Genomic DNA, 22582 nt, shown 5'->3' with positions numbered 1-22582 from the left:
CAGGAAGAGTAGCTGCTGCTAATGGGGATCATTGTTAAATACAAATACAGCCAGTCGTTGATGAAGCCCTGAAGTAGTTCCCTGTTTTCTCCCTACTGAACTACGACCCACATGCAACACAAGAGCAGTGTTTCCCTGTGTGTTTACCTTGAGGTCCCGGCACCGTGACTGCAGCCAGAATGATTTCTCTCTATTGAACTATGTTTCATAGTGGTATTTCCCTGTGTGTTTACCTTGAGGTCCCGGCACTGTGACTGCAGCCAGAATGATTTCTCTCTATTGAACTATGTTTCATAGTGGTGTTTCCCTGTGTGTTTACCTTGAGGTCCCGGCACTGTGACTGCAGCCAGAATGATTTCTCTCTATTGAACTATGTTTCATAGTGGTGTTTCCCTGTGTGTTTACCTTGAGGTCCCGGCACCGTGACTGCAGCCAGAATGATTTCTCTCTATTGAACTATGTTTCATAGTGGTGTTTCCCTGTGTGTTTACCTTGAGGTCCCGGCACTGTGACTGCAGCCAGAATGATTTCTCTCTATTGAACTATGTTTCATAGTGGTGTTTCCCTGTGTGTTTACCTTGAGGTCCCGGCACCGTGACTGCAGCCAGAATGATTTCTCTCTATTGAACTATGTTTCATAGTGGTGTTTCCCTGTGTGTTTACCTTGAGGTCCCGGCACTGTGACTGCAGCCAGAATGATTTCTCTCTATTGAACTATGTTTCATAGTGGTGTTTCCCTGTGTGTTTACCTTGAGGTCCCGGCACCGTGACTGCAGCCAGAATGATTTCTCTCTATTGAACTATGTTTCATAGTGGTGTTTCCCTGTGTGTTTACCTTGAGGTCCCGGCACTGTGACTGCAGCCAGTCGTTGATGAAGCCCTGGGGATCTCTGGCGAAGCTCAACATGAACTCTCTCTGGGTCTTCAGCTGGTTGATCGTCTCTATGGTCTCATGGATCTACAGGGGAAGAAGAGAGAGGTGGAGGGTCAAGCCTAGTTCAACATCTGAATAAACTATTGTCTAAATGATCTGAAGGGGAAGAAACAGCAAGATGGATGTCCAAACCAAGATGGATGAAGTAGTCACTTTTCTTTGTTATGTTTATTAGACCAGACAATGCAAATGGGTCCATACTTCAGTAAAATGTACCAGATTGAACCAGTCTGTAGTCCCTGTAGTAGGAGATCATGTTAGCTCCTCCCATACTGCAGTAAAATGAACCAGATTGAACCAGTCTGTAGTCCCTGTAGTAGGACATCATGTTAGCTCCTACCATACTTCAGTAAAATGAACCAGATTGAACCAGTCTGTAGTCCCTGTAGTAGGACATCATGTTAGCTCCTACCATACTTCAGTAAAATGAACCAGATTGAACCAGTCTGTAGTCCCTGTAGTAGGACATCATGTTAGCTCCTCCCTCAGCAGAGAAGGTCTCATCTCTGTTGTGTTTAATTGGCCCTTGTCACAGCAGCTTGTCAAATTACAATTGGCCCAGAACAGGACAGCACAACTGGCCCTTAAATGTAGACGGAGAGCTAACATTAATAATATGCATGTCAATCTCTCATGGCTCAAAGTAGAGGAGAGATTGACTTCCTCACTACTTGTGTATTTGTGAGAAGTATTGACATGTTGAATGCACCAAGCTGTCTGTTGTAAACACTACTGAATACACTACTGTCTAATGGAGGTCTCTCTGACCTTAGTCTGCACTAGATACCTCAGCTCTGATTTCTCTGCAATCACATGGATAAGACCTGCAGCCAATGCTACTGACAGGGTGTGTTTCTCAGAGACTCTTTCCTGTGGGGTCTTGTTCTTTGTCTGTATTAACAGTCTGAAATTGAAGTAGGCTACTGCTGCTGGAGAGGAGGGAGGGCTGTCTATTTCTGGACAGGAGGTAGGAGGGCTGTCTATTTCTGGAGAAGAGGGCTGTCTTTCTGGAGAAGAGGTATGAGGGCTGTCTTTCTGGAGAAGAGGTAGGAGGGCTGTCTTTCTGGAGAAGAGGTAGGAGGGCTGTCTTTCTGGAGAAGAGGTAGGAGGGCTGTCTTTCTGGAGAAGAGGTAGGAGGGCTGTCTTTCTGGAGAAGAGGGAGGAGGGCTGTCTTTCTGGAGAAGAGGGAGGAGGGCTGTCTTTCTGGAGAAGAGGGAGGAGGGCTGTCTTTCTGGAGAAGAGGTAGGAGGGCTGTCTTTCTGGAGAAGAGGTAGGAGGGCTGTCTTTCTGGAGAAGAGGTAGGAGGGCTGTCTTTCTGGAGAAGAGGGAGGAGGGCTGTCTTTCTGGAGAAGAGGTAGGAGGGCTGTCTTTCTGGAGAAGAGGTAGGAGGACTGTCTTTCTGGAGAAGAGCTGTCTATTTCTCTTTTTATATCAGGTTCAGTGAGTTTCTCTAGTCGGTCCCTGCCTGCTCCCAGTCCCTGCCTGCTCCCAGTCCCTGCCTGCTCCCAGTCCCTGCCTGCTCCCAGTCCCTGCCTGCTCCCAGTCCCTGCCTGCTCCCAGTCCCTGCCTGCTCCCAGTCCCTGCCTGCTCCCAGTCCCTGCTGACTGTAGTTAGTATCAATCAAATCAACACAATGCATTTTATTTTTTTATAGCGCCTCTATTTTTCACTCTTCCGGCGTTCTGACGACAGGCTGTACAATAGGAGACAAAAGGTGTGTGAAAAACATCTGTTCACAGCCTCAGAATAGCTCACCATAAGATGTTGTAGGCTAGATTACATCGCTTGAAAAGTAATGGACCCATGTAAAGTTCAACTATAGCATGGGCTCCATACATACCTTGTTGTCCAGGCCAGCTATCTCCTGCTGGCTGGCGGTGGATAGGAGGAAGGAGTTCATCTGGGTCTTTAGAGTGTCGTCCACCTCCACATCGATGTCATAGCAGGCAGTCTTCTTCTGGTCGTTGGGATCCACACTGTAGACGCACAGAGAGGAGTTAGATCATACAGAGTCTATCTTACACTATGGGTTCGTTCCAGATGGTCCTTTCTTGCAGTCACGCTGCACATCTCAGGAAAGTTCTATATCATATTAATGTGGTTCCTGAGACATTTGAACACTTCTGTAGGCATTGTGAGATCTGATCATCTGAGCATTGTCTTACAAAAAAGGCCAGGAGTTCATCCTGACCACAGAACAACTCTAGACCCAAGTTATGACATAGTGAGGTGTTGACCCTAGTGGCGAGGAGGACATAGTGAGGTGTTGTTGCTGGAGGTAAGGGTTAGTCCTACCTGATGACATGGTTAATAAAGACGGGTTAGTCCTACCCGATGACATGGTTAATAAAGGACGGGTTAGTCCTACCGGATGACATGGTTAATAAAGGACGGGTTAGTCCTACCCGATGACATGGTTAATAAAGGACGGGTTAGTCCTACCCGATGACATGGTTAATAAAGACGGGTTAGTCCTACCCGATGACATGGTTAATAAAGACGGGTTAGTCCTACCTGATGACATGGTTAATAAAGACGGGTTAGTCCTACCTGATGACATGGTTAATGATGAGAGGTTAGTCCTACCTGATGACATGGTTAATGATGAGAGGTTAGTCCTACCTGATGACATGGTTAATAAAGGACGGGTTAGTCCTACCTGATGACATGGTTAATAAAGGACGGGTTAGTCCTACCTGATGACATGGTTAATAAAGACGGGTTAGTCCTACCTGATGACATGGTTAATGATGAGAGGTTAGTCCTACCTGATGACATGGTTAATGATGAGAGGTTAGTCCTACCTGATGACATGGTTAATAAAGGACGGGTTAGTCCTACCCGATGACATGGTTAATAAAGACGGGTTAGTCCTACCCGATGACATGGTTAAGAAAGACGGGTTAGTCCTACCCGATGACATGGTTAAGAAAGGACGGGTTAGTCCTACCCGATGACATGGTTAATAAAGACGGGTTAGTCCTACCCGATGACATGGTTAATAAAGACGGGTTAGTCCTACCCGATGACATGGTTAATAAAGACGGGTTAGTCCTACCCGATGACATGGTTAATAAAGGACGGGTTAGTCCTACCCGATGACATGGTTAATAAAGACGGGTTAGTCCTACCCGATGACATGGTTAATAAAGGACGGGTTAGTCCTACCTGATGACATGGTTAATAAAGGACGGGTTAGTCCTACCTGATGACATGGTTAATAAAGGACGGGTTAGTCCTACCTGATGACATGGTTAATAAAGACGGGTTAGTCCTACCTGATGACATGGTTAATAAAGACGGGTTAGTCCTACCTGATGACATGGTTAATAAAGACGGGTTAGTCCTACCTGATGACATGGTTAATAAAGACGAGGTTAGTCCTACCTGATGACATGGTTAATAAAGGACGGGTTAGTCCTACCTGATGACATGGTTAATAAAGGACGGGTTAGTCCTACCCGATGACATGGTTAATAAAGACGGGTTAGTCCTACCTGATGACATGGTTAATGATGAGAGGTTAGTCCTACCTGATGACATGGTTAATGATGACGAGGTTAGTCCTACCTGATGACATGGTTAATGATGACGGGTTAGTCCTACCTGATGACATGGTTAATGATGAGAGGTTAGTCCTACCTGATGACATGGTTAATAAAGGACGGGTTAGTCCTACCTGATGACATGGTTAATAAAGGACGGGTTAGTCCTACCCGATGACATGGTTAATAAAGACGGGTTAGTCCTACCCGATGACATGGTTAAGAAAGGACGGGTTAGTCCTACCCGATGACATGGTTAATAAAGACGGGTTAGTCCTACCCGATGACATGGTTAATAAAGACGGGTTAGTCCTACCCGATGACATGGTTAATAAAGACGGGTTAGTCCTACCCGATGACATGGTTAATAAAGGACGGGTTAGTCCTACCTGATGACATGGTTAATAAAGATGGGTTAGTCCTACCCGATGACATGGTTAATAAAGACGGGTTAGTCCTACCCGATGACATGGTTAATAAAGGACGGGTTAGTCCTACCTGATGACATGGTTAATAAAGATGGGTTAGTCCTACCTGATGACATGGTTAATAAAGGACGGGTTAGTCCTACCTGATGACATGGTTAATAAAGACGGGTTAGTCCTACCTGATGACATGGTTAATAAAGACGGGTTAGTCCTACCTGATGACATGGTTAATAAAGACGGGTTAGTCCTACCTGATGACATGGTTAATAAAGACGGGTTAGTCCTACCTGATGACATGGTTAATAAAGACGGGTTAGTCCTACCTGATGACATGGTTAATAAAGACGGGTTAGTCCTACCTGATGACATGGTTAATAAAGACGGGTTAGTCCTACCTGATGACATGGTTAATAAAGACGGGTTAGTCCTACCTGATGACATGGTTAATAAAGACGGGTTAGTCCTACCTGATGACATGGTTAATAAAGACGGGATAGTCCTACCTGATGACATGGTTAATAAAGACGGGTTAGTCCTACCTGATGACATGGTTAATAAAGACGGGTTAGTCCTACCTGATGACATGGTTAATAAAGACGGGTTAGTCCTACCTGATGACATGGTTAATGATGAGAGGTTAGTCCTACCTGATGACATGGTTAATAAAGGACGGGTTAGTCCTACCTGATGACATGGTTAATGATGATAGGTTAGTCCTACCTGATGACATGGTTAATAAAAGACGGGTTAGTCCTACCCGATGACATGGTTAATAAAGACGGGTTAGTCCTACCCGATGACATGGTTAATAAAGACGGGTTAGTCCTACCTGATGACATGGTTAATAAAGGACGGGTTAGTCCTACCCGATGACATGGTTAATGATGATAGGTTAGTCCTACCTGATGACATGGTTCATGATGACGGGTTAGTCCTACCTGATGACATGGTTAATGATGATAGGTTAGTCCTACCTGATGACATGGTTAATGATGATAGGTTAGTCCTACCTGATGACATGGTTAATGATGATAGGTTAGTCCTACCTGATGACATGGTTAATGATGATAGGTTAGTCCTACCTGATGACATGGTTAATAAAGACGGGTTAGTCCTACCTGATGACATGGTTAATAAAGACGGGTTAGTCCAACCCGATGACATGGTTAATAAAGACGGGTTAGTCCTACCCGATGACATGGTTCATAAAGACGGGTTAGTCCTACCTGATGACATGGTTAATGATGATAGGTTAGTCCTACCTGATGACATGGTTAATGATGATAGGTTAGTCCTACCTGATGACATGGTTAATGATGATAGGTTAGTCCTACCTGATGACATGGTTAATAAAGACGGGTTAGTCCTACCTGATGACATGGTTAATAAAGACGGGTTAGTCCTACCTGATGACATGGTTAATGATGATAGCTTAGTCCTACCTGATGACATGGTTAATAAAGACGGGTTAGTCCTACCTGATGACATGGTTAATAAAGACGGGTTAGTCCTACCTGATGACATGGTTAATAAAGACGGGTTAGTCCTACCTGATGACATGGTTAATGATGAGAGGTTAGTCCTACCTGATGACATGGTTAATGACGAGAGGTTAGTCCTACCTGATGACATGGTTAATAAAGACGGGTTAGTCCTACCCGATGACATGGTTAATAAAGACGGGTTAGTCCTACCCGATGACATGGTTCATAAAGACGGGTTAGTCCTACCTGATGACATGGTTAATGATGATGGGTTAGTCCTACCTGATGACATGGTTAATGATGATAGGTTAGTCCTACCTGATGACATGGTTAATGATGATAGGTTAGTCCTACCCGATGACATGGTTAATAAAGACGGGTTAGTCCTACCCGATGACATGGTTAATAAAGACGGGTTAGTCCTACCCGATGACATGGTTAATAAAGACGGGTTAGTCCTACCCGATGACATGGTTAATAAAGACGGGTTAGTCCTACCCGATGACATGGTTCATAAAGACGGGTTAGTCCTACCCGATGACATGGTTCATAAAGACGGGTTAGTCCTACCTGATGACATGGTTAATAAAGGACGGGTTAGTCCTACCTGATGACATGGTTAATGATGAGAGGTTAGTCCTACCTGATGACATGGTTAATGATGATAGGTTAGTCCTACCTGATGACATGGTTAATGATGATAGCTTAGTCCTACCTGATGACATGGTTAATAAAGACGGGTTAGTCCTACCTGATGACATGGTTAATAAAGACGGGTTAGTCCTACCTGATGACATGGTTAATGATGAGAGGTTAGTCCTACCTGATGACATGGTTAATGACGAGAGGTTAGTCCTACCTGATGACATGGTTAATAAAGACGGGTTAGTCCTACCCGATGACATGGTTAATAAAGACGGGTTAGTCCTACCCGATGACATGGTTCATAAAGACGGGTTAGTCCTACCTGATGACATGGTTAATGATGATGGGTTAGTCCTACCTGATGACATGGTTAATGATGATAGGTTAGTCCTACCCGATGACATGGTTAATGATGATAGGTTAGTCCTACCCGATGACATGGTTAATAAAGACGGGTTAGTCCTACCCGATGACATGGTTAATAAAGACGGGTTAGTCCTACCCGATGACATGGTTAATAAAGACGGGTTAGTCCTACCCGATGACATGGTTAATAAAGACGGGTTAGTCCTACCCGATGACATGGTTCATAAAGACGGGTTAGTCCTACCTGATGACATGGTTAATGATGATGGGTTAGTCCTACCTGATGACATGGTTAATGATGATAGGTTAGTCCTACCTGATGACATGGTTAATGATGATAGGTTAGTCCTACCCGATGACATGGTTAATAAAGACGGGTTAGTCCTACCTGATGACATGGTTAATAAAGACGGGTTAGTCCTACCTGATGACATGGTTAATAAAGACGGGTTAGTCCTACCTGATGACATGGTTAATAAAGACGGGTTAGTCCTACCTGATGACATGGTTAATAAAGACGGGTTAGTCCTACCTGATGACATGGTTAATAAAGACGGGTTAGTCCTACCTGATGACATGGTTAATAAAGACGGGTTAGTCCTACCTGATGACATGGTTAATAAAGACGGGTTAGTCCTACCTGATGACATGGTTAATGATGAGAGGTTAGTCCTACCTGATGACATGGTTAATAAAGGACGGGTTAGTCCTACCTGATGACATGGTTAATAAAGACGGGTTAGTCCTACCTGATGACATGGTTAATAAAAGACGGGTTAGTCCTACCCGATGACATGGTTAATAAAGACGGGTTAGTCCTACCCGATGACATGGTTAATAAAGACGGGTTAGTCCTACCTGATGACATGGTTAATAAAGGACGGGTTAGTCCTACCCGATGACATGGTTAATGATGATAGGTTAGTCCTACCTGATGACATGGTTAATGATGATAGGTTAGTCCTACCTGATGACATGGTTAATGATGATAGGTTAGTCCTACCTGATGACATGGTTAATGATGATAGGTTAGTCCTACCTGATGACATGGTTAATGATGATAGGTTAGTCCTACCTGATGACATGGTTAATGATGATAGCTTAGTCCTACCTGATGACATGGTTAATAAAGACGGGTTAGTCCTACCTGATGACATGGTTAATAAAGACGGGTTAGTCCTACCTGATGACATGGTTAATAAAGGCGGGTTAGTCCTACCTGATGACATGGTTAATAAAGACGGGTTAGTCCTACCTGATGACATGGTTAATAAAGACGGGTTAGTCCTACCTGATGACATGGTTAATGATGAGGTTAGTCCTACCTGATGACGGGTTAGTCCTACCCGATGACATGGTTAATAAAGACGGGTTAGTCCTACCCGATGACATGGTTAAGAAAGGACGGGTTAGTCCTACCCGATGACATGGTTAATTACAGAGCGGGACGGGTTAGTCCTACCCGATGACATGGTTAATAAAGACGGGTTAGTCCTACCCGATGACATGGTTAATAAAGACGGGTTAGTCCTACCCGATGACATGGTTAATAAAGACGGGTTAGTCCTACCCGATGACATGGTTAATAAAGGACGGGTTAGTCCTACCTGATGACATGGTTAATAAAGGACGGGTTAGTCCTACCCGATGACATGGTTAATAAAGGACGGGTTAGTCCTACCTGATGACATGGTTAATAAAGACGGGTTAGTCCTACCTGATGACATGGTTAATAAAGACGGGTTAGTCCTACCTGATGACATGGTTAATGATGAGAGGTTAGTCCTACCTGATGACATGGTTAATAAAGGACGGGTTAGTCCTACCTGATGACATGGTTAATAAAGGACGGGTTAGTCCTACCTGATGACATGGTTAATAAAGACGGGTTAGTCCTACCCGATGACATGGTTAATAAAGACGGGTTAGTGCTACCTGATGACATGGTTAATAAAGACGGGTTAGTCCTACCTGATGACATGGTTAATGACGAGAGGATGAGACGGGTTAGTCCTACCCGATGACATGGTTAATAAAGGACGGGTTAGTCCTACCTGATGACATGGTTAATAAAGAAAGGACGGGTTAGTCCTACCTGCTGACATGGTTAATAAAGACGGGTTAGTCCTACCTGATGACATGGTTAATAAAGGACGGGTTAGTCCTACCCGATGACATGGTTAATAAAGACGGGTTAGTCCTACCCGATGACATGGTTAATAAAGGACGGGTTAGTGCTACCCGATGACATGGTTAATAAAGGACGGGTTAGTCCTACCCGATGACATGGTTAATAAAGACGGGTTAGTCCTACCTGATGACATGGTTAATAAAGACGGGTTAGTCCTACCTGATGACATGGTTAATAAAGACGGGTTAGTCCTACCTGATGACATGGTTAATGATGAGAGGTTAGTCCTACCTGATGACATGGTTAATGATGAGAGGTTAGTCCTACCTGATGACATGGTTAATAAAGGACGGGTTAGTCCTACCTGATGACATGGTTAATAAAGATGACATGGTTAATAAAGACGGGTTAGTCCTACCTGATGACATGGTTAATAAAAGACGGGTTAGTCCTACCCGATGACATGGTTAATAAAGACGGGTTAGTCCTACCCGATGACATGGTTAATAAAGACGGGTTAGTCCTACCTGATGACATGGTTAATAAAGGACGGGTTAGTCCTACCCGATGACATGGTTAATGATGATAGGTTAGTCCTACCTGATGACATGGTTAATGATGATAGGTTAGTCCTACCTGATGACATGGTTAATGATGATAGGTTAGTCCTACCTGATGACATGGTTAATGATGATAGGTTAGTCCTACCTGATGACATGGTTAATGATGATAGGTTAGTCCTACCTGATGACATGGTTAATGATGATAGCTTAGTCCTACCTGATGACATGGTTAATAAAGACGGGTTAGTCCTACCTGATGACATGGTTAATAAAGACGGGTTAGTCCTACCTGATGACATGGTTAATAAAGGCGGGTTAGTCCTACCTGATGACATGGTTAATAAAGACGGGTTAGTCCTACCTGATGACATGGTTAATAAAGACGGGTTAGTCCTACCTGATGACATGGTTAATGATGAGGTTAGTCCTACCTGATGACATGGTTAATAAAGGACGGGTTAGTCCTACCTGATGACATGGTTAATAAAGGACGGGTTAGTCCTACCTGATGACATGGTTAATAAAGACGGGTTAGTCCTACCCGATGACATGGTTAATAAAGACGGGTTAGTCCTACCTGATGACATGGTTAATAAAGACGGGTTAGTCCTACCTGATGACATGGTTAATAAAGGACGGGTTAGTCCTACCTGATGACATGGTTAATGATGAGAGGTTAGTCCTACCTGATGACATGGTTAATGATGATAGGTTAGTCCTACCTGATGACATGGTTAATGATGATAGCTTAGTCCTACCTGATGACATGGTTAATAAAGACGGGTTAGTCCTAACCGATGACATGGTTAATAAAGACGGGTTAGTCCTACCCGATGACATGGTTAATAAAGGACGGGTTAGTCCTACCTGATGACATGGTTAATAAAGGACGGGTTAGTCCTACCCGATGACATGGTTAATAAAGGACGGGTTAGTCCTACCCGATGACATGGTTAATAAAGACGGGTTAGTCCTACCCGATGACATGGTTAATAAAGACGGGTTAGTCCTACCCGATGACATGGTTAATAAAGGACGGGTTAGTCCTACCTGATGACATGGTTAATAAAGGACGGGTTAGTCCTACCCGATGACATGGTTAATAAAGGACGGGTTAGTCCTACCTGATGACATGGTTAATAAAGACGGGTTAGTCCTACCTGATGACATGGTTAATAAAGACGGGTTAGTCCTACCTGATGACATGGTTAATGATGAGAGGTTAGTCCTACCTGATGACATGGTTAATAAAGGACGGGTTAGTCCTACCTGATGACATGGTTAATAAAGGACGGGTTAGTCCTACCTGATGACATGGTTAATAAAGACGGGTTAGTCCTACCCGATGACATGGTTAATAAAGACGGGTTAGTGCTACCTGATGACATGGTTAATAAAGACGGGTTAGTCCTACCTGATGACATGGTTAATAAAGGACGGGTTAGTCCTACCCGATGACATGGTTAATGATGAGAGGTTAGTCCTACCTGATGACATGGTTAATGATGAGAGGTTAGTCCTACCTGATGACATGGTTAATAAAGACGGGTTAGTCCTACCTGATGACATGGTTAATAAAGACGGGTTAGTCCTACCTGATGACATGGTTAATAAAGACGGGTTAGTCCTACCTGATGACATGGTTAATGATGAGAGGTTAGTCCTAACTGATGACATGGTTAATGACGAGAGGTTAGTCCTACCTGATGACATGGTTAATAAAGACGGGTTAGTCCTACCTGATGACATGGTTAATAAAGACGGGTTAGTTCTACCTGATGACATGGTTAATGATGAGAGGTTAGTCCTACCTGATGACATGGTTAATAAAGGACGGGTTAGTCCTACCAGATGACATGGTTAATAAAGGACGGGTTAGTCCTACCTGATGACATGGTTAATAAAGACGGGTTAGTCCTACCTGATGACATGGTTAATAAAGGACGGGTTAGTCCTACCTGATGACATGGTTAATAAAGGACGGGTTAGTCCTACCTGATGACATGGTTAATGATGAGAGGTTAGTCCTACCTGATGACATGGTTAATAAAGGACGGGTTAGTCCTACCTGATGACATGGTTAATAAAGGACGGGTTAGTCCTACCTGATGACATGGTTAATAAAGGACGGGTTAGTCCTACCCGATGACATGGTTAATAAAGACGGGTTAGTCCTACCCGATGACATGGTTAATAAAGACGGGTTAGTCCTACCTGATGACATGGTTAATAAAGACGGGTTAGTCCTACCTGATGACATGGTTAATAAAGACGGGTTAGTCCTACCTGATGACATGGTTAATGATGAGAGGTTAGTCCTACCTGATGACATGGTTAATAAAGGACGGGTTAGTCCTACCTGATGACATGGTTAATAAAGACAGGTTAGTCCTACCTGCTGACATGGTTAATAAAGACGGGTTAGTCCTACCTGATGACATGGTTAATGATGAGAGGTTAGTCCTACCTGATGACATGGTTAATAAAGGACGGGTTAGTCCTACCTGATGACATGGTTAATAAAGGACGGGTTAGTCCTACCTGATGACATGGTTAATAAAGGACGGGTTAGTCCTACCTGATGACATGGTTAATAAAGACGGGTTAGTCCTACCTGATGACATGGTTAATGATGATAGGTTAGTCCTACCTGATGACATGGTTAATGATGATAGGTTAGTCCTACCTGATGACATGGTTAATGATGATAGGTTAGTCCTACCTGATGACATGGTTAATGATGATAGGTTAGTCCAACCTGATGACATGGTTAATAAAGACGGGTTAGTCCTACCTGATGACATGGTTAATAAAGGACGGGTTAGTCCTACCCGATGACATGGTTAATGATGATAGGTTAGTCCTACCTGATGACATGGTTAATGATGATAGGTTAGTCCTACCTGATGACATGGTTAATGATGATAGGTTAGTCCTACCTGATGACATGGTTAATGATGATAGCTTAGTCCTACCTGATGACATGGTTAATAAAGACGGGTTAGTCCTACCTGATGACATGGTTAATAAAGACGGGTTAGTCCTACCTGATGACATGGTTAATAAAGGCGGGTTAGTCCTACCTGATGACATGGTTAATAAAGACGGGTTAGTCCTACCTGATGACATGGTTAATAAAGACGGGTTAGTCCTACCTGATGACATGGTTAATGATGAGAGGTTAGTCCTACCTGATGACATGGTTAATAAAGGACGGGTTAGTCCTACCTGATGACATGGTTAATAAAGGCGGGTTAGTCCTACCTGATGACATGGTTAATAAAGACGGGTTAGTCCTACCTGATGACATGGTTAATAAAGACGGGTTAGTCCTACCTGATGACATGGTTAATAAAGACGGGTTAGTCCTACCTGATTACATGGTTAATGATGAGAGGTTAGTCCTACCTGATGACATGGTTAATAAAGGACGGGTTAGTCCTACCTGATGACATGGTTAATAAAGGACGGGTTAGTCCTACCTGATGACATGGTTAATAAAGACGGGTTAGTCCTACCCGATGACATGGTTAATAAAGACGGGTTAGTGCTACCTGATGACATGGTTAATAAAGACGGGTTAGTCCTACCTGATGACATGGTTAATAAAGGACGGGTTAGTCCTACCCGATGACATGGTTAATGATGAGAGGTTAGTCCTACCTGATGACATGGTTAATGATGAGAGGTTAGTCCTACCTGATGACATGGTTAATAAAGACGGGTTAGTCCTACCTGATGACATGGTTAATAAAGACGGGTTAGTCCTACCTGATGACATGGTTAATAAAGACGGGTTAGTCCTACCTGATGACATGGTTAATGATGAGAGGTTAGTCCTACCTGATGACATGGTTAATGACGAGAGGTTAGTCCTACCTGATGACATGGTTAATAAAGGACGGGTTAGTCCTACCAGATGACATGGTTAATAAAGGACGGGTTAGTCCTACCTGATGACATGGTTAATAAAGACGGGTTAGTCCTACCTGATGACATGGTTAATAAAGGACGGGTTAGTCCTACCTGATGACATGGTTAATAAAGACGGGTTAGTCCTACCTGATGACATGGTTAATGATGAGAGGTTAGTCCTACCTGATGACATGGTTAATAAAGGACGGGTTAGTCCTACCTGATGACATGGTTAATAAAGGCGGGTTAGTCCTACCTGATGACATGGTTAATAAAGACGGGTTAGTCCTACCTGATGACATGGTTAATAAAGACGGGTTAGTCCTACCTGATGACATGGTTAATAAAGACGGGTTAGTCCTACCTGATGACATGGTTAATGATGAGAGGTTAGTCCTACCTGATGACATGGTTAATAAAGGACGGGTTAGTCCTACCTGATGACATGGTTAATAAAGGACGGGTTAGTCCTACCTGATGACATGGTTAATAAAGGACGGGTTAGTCCTACCCGATGACATGGTTAATAAAGACGGGTTAGTCCTACCCGATGACATGGTTAATAAAGACGGGTTAGTCCTACCTGATGACATGGTTAATAAAGGACGGGTTAGTCCTACCTGATGACATGGTTAATAAAGACGGGTTAGTCCTACCTGATGACATGGTTAATGATGAGAGGTTAGTCCTACCTGATGACATGGTTAATAAAGGACGGGTTAGTCCTACCTGATGACATGGTTAATAAAGACAGGTTAGTCCTACCTGCTGACATGGTTAATAAAGACGGGTTAGTCCTACCTGATGACATGGTTAATGATGAGAGGTTAGTCCTACCTGATGACATGGTTAATAAAGGACGGGTTAGTCCTACCTGATGACATGGTTAATAAAGGGACGAGAGGTTAGTCCTACCTGATGACATGGTTAATAAAGGACGGGTTAGTCCTACCAGATGACATGGTTAATAAAGGACGGGTTAGTCCTACCTGATGACATGGTTAATAAAGACGGGTTAGTCCTACCTGATGACATGGTTAATAAAGGACGGGTTAGTCCTACCTGATGACATGGTTAATAAAGGACGGGTTAGTCCTACCTGATGACATGGTTAATGATGAGAGGTTAGTCCTACCTGATGACATGGTTAATGATGAGAGGTTAGTCCTACCTGATGACATGGTTAATAAAGGACGGGTTAGTCCTACCTGATGACATGGTTAATAAAGGACGGGTTAGTCCTACCTGATGACATGGTTAATAGAGTGACGAGGTTAGTCCTACCTGGACGGGTTAGTCCTACCTGATGACATGGTTAATAAAGGACGGGTTAGTCCTACCTGATGACATGGTTAATAAAGGACGGGTTAGTCCTACCTGATGACATGGTTAATAAAGGACGGGTTAGTCCTACCCGATGACATGGTTAATAAAGGACGGGTTAGTCCTACCCGATGACATGGTTAATAAAGACGGGTTAGTCCTACGATACGGTTAATAAAGACGGGTTAGTCCTACCTGATGACATGGTTAATAAAGACGGGTTAGTCCTACCTGATGACATGGTAAATAAAGACGGGTTAGTCCTACCTGATGACATGGTTAATGATGAGAGGTTAGTCCTACCTGATGACATGGTTAATAAAGGACGGGTTAGTCCTACCTGATGACATGGTTAATAAAGACAGGTTAGTCCTACCTGCTGACATGGTTAATAAAGACGGGTTAGTCCTACCTGATGACATGGTTAATGATGAGAGGTTAGTCCTACCTGATGACATGGTTAATAAAGGACGGGTTAGTCCTACCTGATGACATGGTTAATAAAGGACGGGTTAGTCCTACCTGATGACATGGTTAATAAAGGACGGGTTAGTCCTACCTGATGACATGGTTAATAAAGACGGGTTAGTCCTACCTGATGACATGGTTAATGATGATAGGTTAGTCCTACCTGATGACATGGTTAATGATGATAGGTTAGTCCTACCTGATGACATGGTTAATGATGATAGGTTAGTCCTACCTGATGACATGGTTAATGATGATAGGTTAGTCCAACCTGATGACATGGTTAATGATGATAGGTTAGTCCTACCTGATGACATGGTTAATGATGATAGGTTCTGGAGGCATCAGCAGAGCGTGTAGACGTTGTGGGATCTCAGAGAACTTCATACGCTGGGTCTCAAAGATCTACAACAACATAGATAAAAACACAACTTTATTACTCAACAACTGGACATGCAAGGATTTCAATATTGTGCTTTGTATGTTTCGGCTATGGACAGTTGATAAAGATCATACGTCAGAGGTCTATGGTGTGGTTGGGCTAAGGACAACATAACAGACCCATTTACCCATAAAGATGATGAAATGGAAAAATCCCGTTACTAACATACTGTCCATCAGGTTATATAACAAATCCTCAACATTACAGATACCAACGTGGGGAAAAGACTCTATTTTCCCCAAGAAAGGCTTAGATCTTCCAACCAGCTGTGAACAAAGAGGAGAATTGCTGCTCTCTGTCCTGCTGCAGGTACTTGTCACAGTTGATAAACTCTGTCCTGCTGCAGGTACTTGTCACAGTTGATGAACTCTGACCTGCTGCAGGTACTTGTCACAGTTGATAAACTCTGACCTGCTGCAGGTACTTGTCACAGTTGATGAACTCTGACCTGCTGCAGGTACTTGTCACAGTTGATAAACTCTGACCTGCTGCAGGTACTTGTCACAGTTGATAAACTCTGACCTGCTGCAGGTACTTGTCACAGTTGATGAACTCTGACCTGCTGCAGGTACTTGTCACAGTTGATAAACTCTGACCTGCTGCAGGTACTTGTCACAGTTGATAAACTCTGACCTGCTGCAGGTACTTGTCACAGTTGATAAACTCTGACCTGCTGCAGGTACTTGTCACAGTTGATAAACTCTGACCTGCTGCAGGTACTTGTCACAGTTGATGAACTCTGACCTGCTGCAGGTACTTGTCACAGTTGATGAACTCTGACCTGCTGCAGGTACTTGTCACAGTTGATAAACTCTGACCTGCTGCAGGTACTTGTCACAGTTGATAAACTCTGACCTGCTGCAGGTACTTGTCACAGTTGATAAACTCTGACCTGCTGCAGGTACTTGTCACAGTTGATAAACTCTGACCTGCTGCAGGTACTTGTCACAGTTGATGAACTCTCTCTCGTGGGGGTCCTGAAGCTTGTGGGTCTTAACATACTGCCAGAGGGCCTGGATGATGACCGGCCTGGTCTGGGTGTGGATCCCCAACATACGGGCCAGGCGAGGGTCCAGCTTGAACTGAGGGGGCTGGTGAGAGAGAAGTGAAATTAGCAGTGGCATTACACCATCAAACTGAAGACGCAAATGACAAGCATGTATTTGGGAGAGATGTTGAGAAAGGCCTAGCGGTCAAGAACGCCTGGTTCATATAGGTCGTTATCAATAAAACATCACAATAAAGAGCACAGAACTACAAATATAAAATTGTGTACTATACCCGACAAGTAGTTTAGGAAAATGTTCCATCCTTGTGCGGCTCTGCCTGTCAAGCAGCATAAGGACACATATGCCCATGTTGGCTAGTCTACTGGTGGCAAGTGATTTACTTTATTTTATCCTATCAACATAGCTAGCTTACAACATTTTCCCCTTTTCAACGTTGTTTTTAAGAGCGTTTAATCACGATTGCTGCTGACAGACATGATAGGCTACATTGATTGATGGACCACGTAAAATTGGCTAGCTAGTTAGCGAACACCAGATCAGGACAGTAATGCTAGTGGACAAGCTAACACCAGATCAGGTCAGTAATGCTAGTGGACAAGCTAACACCAGATCAGGTCAGTAATGCTAGTGGACAAGCTAACACCAGATCAGGTCAGTAATGCTAGTGGACAAGCTAACACCAGATCAGGTCAGTAATGCTAGTGGACAAGCTAACACCAGATCAGGTCAATAATGCTAGTGGACAAGCTAACACCAGATCAGGTCAATAATGCTAGTGGACAAGCTAACACCAGATCAGGTCAGTAATGCTAGTGGACAAGCTAACACCAGATCAGGTCAATAATGCTAGTGGACAAGCTAACAACAGATCAGGCCAGTAATGCTAGTGGACAAGCTAACACCAGATCAGGTCAATAATGCTAGTGGACAAGCTAACACCAGATCAGGTCAATAATGCTAGTGGACAAGCTAACACCAGATCAGGTCAGTAATGCTAGTGGACAAGCTAACACCAGATCAGGTCAGTAATGCTAGTGGACAAGCTAACACCAGATCAGGTCAGTAATGCTAGTGGACAAGCTAACACCAGATCAGGTCAGTAATGCTAGTGGACAAGCTAACAACAGATCAGGTCAGTAATGCTAGTGGACAAGCTAACAACAGATCAGGTCAGTAATGCTAGTGGACAAGCTAACACCAGATCAGGTCAATAATGCTAGTGGACAAGCTAACACCAGATCAGGTCAATAATGCTAGTGGACAAGCTAACAACAGATCAGGTCAGTAATGCTAGTGGACAAGCTAACACCAGATCAGGTCAATAATACTAGTGGACAAGCTAACACCAGATCAGGTCAATAATGCTAGTGGACAAGCTAACAGATCAGGTCAATAATGCTAGTGGACAAGCTAACAACAGATCAGGTCAATAATGCTAGTCGACAAGCTAACACCAGATCAGGTCAATAATATTAGTGGACAAGCTAACAACAGATCAGGTCAGTAATGCTAGTGGACAACCTAACACCAGATCAGGTCAGTAATGCTAGTGGACAAGCTAACACCAGATCAGGTCAGTAATGCTAGTGGACAAGCTAACAACAGATCAGGTCAATAATACTAGTGGACAAGCTAACACCAGATCAGGTCAATAATGCTAGTGGACAAGCTAACAGATCAGGTCAATAATGCTAGTGGACAAGCTAACAACAGATCAGGTCAATAATGCTAGTCGACAAGCTAACACCAGATCAGGTCAATAATATTAGTGGACAAGCTAACAACAGATCAGGTCAGTAATGCTAGTGGACAAGCTAACACCAGATCAGGTCAGTAATGCTAGTGGACAAGCTAACACCAGAGCAAGCTAACTTCCAGGGGATAAACTAGACGCCATCTATAGTGGTGATGACTGGCGTTTACCAGGACGAGTTGTGAATAAAAATAGGCTAGTTGACGATGTCAAACTCTTTCCAAAAAGCCTAACTAGCTAACGTGCCAAACAGTTTGGCTACCCTAACGCATCTGAAATTACATGATCAACAGATGCTTTACTGATCATGAAAAGCACGCCATTACCTGCTGTATAACTCTGATGATAGAGCTAAACAGTTACTAGCTGTATAACAGAGCTAAACAGTTACTAGCTGTATAACAGAGCTAAACAGTTACTAGCTGTGTAACAGAGCTAAACAGTTACTAGCTGTATAACAGAGCTAAACAGTTACTAGCTGTATAACAGAGCTAAACAGTTACTAGCTGTATAACAGAGCTAAACAGTTACTAGCTGTATAACAGAGCTAAACAGTTACTAGCTGTATAACTCAGATGATAAGAGATAAATGTGAGCAATTGTTTTGCATGGAATAATTGGACATTTGTAGTTCTGACTACAATTTTCAACAAGTGCTGATATTACAACCAAATAGTTTTGAACTTTAGCAGGTTGTGACTAGAGGTGTGTTTACCTGGTAGTCCAGCATGAGCAGGACAGTGCAGCGTACGCCCACATCCCCTGGCCTCTTCACCTGGAACCCGTCTGTCTCCTGAGTGGTCGCAGTCCTGTGCCACTATAACAAGAGAAAAGAAACTTTATTAGTCCTTTTCGTTTCTTTACAACAGAATATTATTAGAGTTTACTACAGACAAAATGGTTGAGAAGAGTGGCGGTGGAAATGAGCTAATATTGATCCCCTATTCATGAAAACAGATCTAAATCATGCATTTTTATATCCGAACATTAAACCACATCTTCTTACCTCGACCAAGTGATTGTCAGGCCCATAGAGGTCCTTGTCCAACTCGATGACCAGAGACTTGAAGAAGGAAGAGAACTTTCTCTTCTGCTTGGTGGCTTCATATTTGGACACAGCAGTCTGAGAAAGAAAACCATTTTCAGATAGTTCACCAAGTTATAAACACACACACGACACTATCTGTCAACACACAGACACACACAAACATATGGCTACTAATTAGTCTTACATCTTCAAGAAGGCGCCCTTCGACACGCAGCTCCCATGATGCAACAGTGCCCTCTCCGTCTTCTGCGTCGGGCTTGGCAGGGTTGAAGGTGTTGGATATGAAGATACGAAGCTTTCGCTTTTGCTGAAACACAAGAAGCCCAGTCATGTTGAATTTCACTATCAAAATGTGTATTACCTTCAGAGCAAAACATGGGACGTGATGACCAGGGAAAACTCCAAGTCCCATTTTATAGGCTACAACTCAGACCCTGAGCTTTCCTGGTCTGGCCACCTTGTCGGTCAGGAAAAGATCCTGGGCCTGAATTGTAGCCTATAAAATCATCCCTGTCCATCTAATGTTATTCATTAGGATCTAAAAGGGAATGATCCTTGATCAGCACTGTACTATACTCTACTCTCTGTTTATTATCTATGCATAGACACTTTAACTCCACCTACATGTACATATTACCTCGACTAACCGGTGCAACCGCACATTGAGTCTGTACCGGCACCCCCCTGTATATAGCCTCGCTATTGTTATTTTACTGCTGCTCTTTAATTATTTGTTACTTTTATATTCTATTTTATTTACTTGACACTTATTTTTCTTAAAACTGCATCGTTGGTTAAGGGCTACACTGGTTGTATTCGGCGCATGTGACAAATACAATTTGATTTGAAAAGCTTTATGAATACATAAAGTTATGGACATAACTCCATATGTTACCTTGATGGGTCTCTTGAGTGCCTCCTGGATGTCCAGACGTTTCCTCATGATGGTCTGATCCAGCTTCCTCTCAAACGCCAGCAGGTCCATGTAGGCCTGAGACTCTGGCACCAGCTCCCGGATCCTCTGAGGTAAAATCTTATCCGCCATTTTCTTCTTCTTGGTACTGCAATTGAACAAAACAATACAGTGGGAGTTTATAAGGAACGAAAAGGTCTGTACGCACTTTATATACACACAAAGATACAGTCAACTCTGAATGAGGACAAATAATCATAGTAAACTAATAATCATTTTAATGTCCCTCATCTCCTGGTAGCAACGTAAAATATTACTGTTGAAGTAAATTCATTCAAGCCTAACATAACAAATACCGATGGCTAGTCAGATCTTACTGTTGGTTGCGCTGTTGCTGGACCTGTTGGACCTGCTGGGGAGCAGGCCTCTTACGGGAGGGATCCATGACGCCAGGCATCCCTGGTCGGGACACGGGGCTGGAGCCGTAGCCTGGAGGCCCCATGGGCGGACCCTGGGGTGTCATACGGCTGGAGGGTGGCATCCCACCTGGTCTCTGGAGGGGGGGAGAGAAGAGACAGGGAGGGGTTAGAGTCTGGAGAAGGGAGAGAAGAGACAAGGAGGGAGGGGCTAGAGTCTGGAGGAAGGAGAGAAGAGACAGGGAGGGAGGGGTTAGAGTCTGGAGCAGAGAGAGAAGAGACAAGGAGGGAGGGGCTAGAGTCTGGAGGAAGGAGAGAAGAGACAAGGAGGGAGGGGTTAGAGTCTGGAGGAAGGAGAGAAGAGACAAGGAGGGAGGGGTTAGAGTCTGGAGGAAGGAGAGAAGAGACAAGGAGGGAGGGGTTAGAGTCTGGAGGAAGGAGAGAAGAGACAAGGAGGGGTTAGAGTCTGGAGAAGGGAGAGAAGAGACAAGGAGGGAGGGGTTAGAGTCTGGAGAAGGGAGAGAAGAAACAAGGAGGGAGGGGTTAGTCTGGAGGAGGGAGAGAAGAGACAAGGAGGTAGGGGTTAGAGTCTGGAGGAGGGAGAGAAGAGACAAGGAGGTAGGGGTTAGAGTCTGGAGGAGGGAGAGAAGAGACAGGGAGGGGTTAGAGTCTGGAGAAGGGAGAGAAGAGACAGGGAGGGGTTAGAGTCTGGAGAAGGGAGAGAAGAGACAGGGAGGGGTTAGAGTCTGGAGAAGGGAGAGAAGAGACAGGGAGGGGTTAGAGTCTGGAGAAGGGAGAGAAGAGACAGGGAGGGGTTAGAGTCTGGAGAAGGGAGAGAAGAGACAGGGAGGGGTTAGAGTCTGGAGAAGGGAGAGAAGAGACAGGGAGGGGTTAGAGTCTGGAGAAGGGAGAGAAGAGACAGGGAGAGGTTAGAGTCTGGAGCAGGGAACAGACAGGGAGGGGTTAGAGTCTGGAGGAAGGAGAGAAGATACAGGGAGGGGTTAGAGTCTGGAGGAAGGAGAGAAGAGACAGGGAGGGGTTAGAGTCTGGAGAGGAAAAGATGGATGGTGTTTGATATGAGAAAAGAGTAGAAAAGGATAAAAGAGATGTAGAAGAGGAGGAGAAAAGGGAGAAGTAAAGAGGTTGTGGTGGTTTGTGGGAGAGAAAAAGAAGGAAGAGGAGGAGAGAAGGTGCTACT

At 44.0% G+C, this 22582-nt stretch overlaps 1 protein-coding gene across 1 annotated transcript in view; it reads right to left on the bottom strand.

Moving 5' to 3' along the window:
• The window catches only part of LOC139536335 (SWI/SNF-related matrix-associated actin-dependent regulator of chromatin subfamily D member 1-like), a 38433-nt gene that overhangs the window by 5428 nt on the left and 10423 nt on the right, over positions 1–22582 (bottom strand). Inside the window, exons 2-10 of the mRNA XM_071336791.1 lie at positions 21346–21521; positions 20951–21116; positions 20240–20362; positions 20014–20130; positions 19723–19824; positions 17174–17335; positions 16110–16207; positions 2775–2910; positions 836–958 (exon numbers count right to left, since the gene is read on the bottom strand). Coding sequence (XP_071192892.1) covers positions 836–958; positions 2775–2910; positions 16110–16207; positions 17174–17335; positions 19723–19824; positions 20014–20130; positions 20240–20362; positions 20951–21116; positions 21346–21521 — 1203 coding nt within the window. The remainder of the gene's footprint in view (positions 1–835; positions 959–2774; positions 2911–16109; positions 16208–17173; positions 17336–19722; positions 19825–20013; positions 20131–20239; positions 20363–20950; positions 21117–21345; positions 21522–22582) is intronic.

This window comes from Salvelinus alpinus, chromosome 12 (genome assembly GCF_045679555.1).
Source record: "Salvelinus alpinus chromosome 12, SLU_Salpinus.1, whole genome shotgun sequence".
In the NCBI taxonomy this organism is placed as follows: Eukaryota; Metazoa; Chordata; class Actinopteri; order Salmoniformes; family Salmonidae; genus Salvelinus; species Salvelinus alpinus.
Note: the sequence above shows the minus strand (reverse complement) of the source record. Positions and strands in the feature narration are given on the sequence as shown.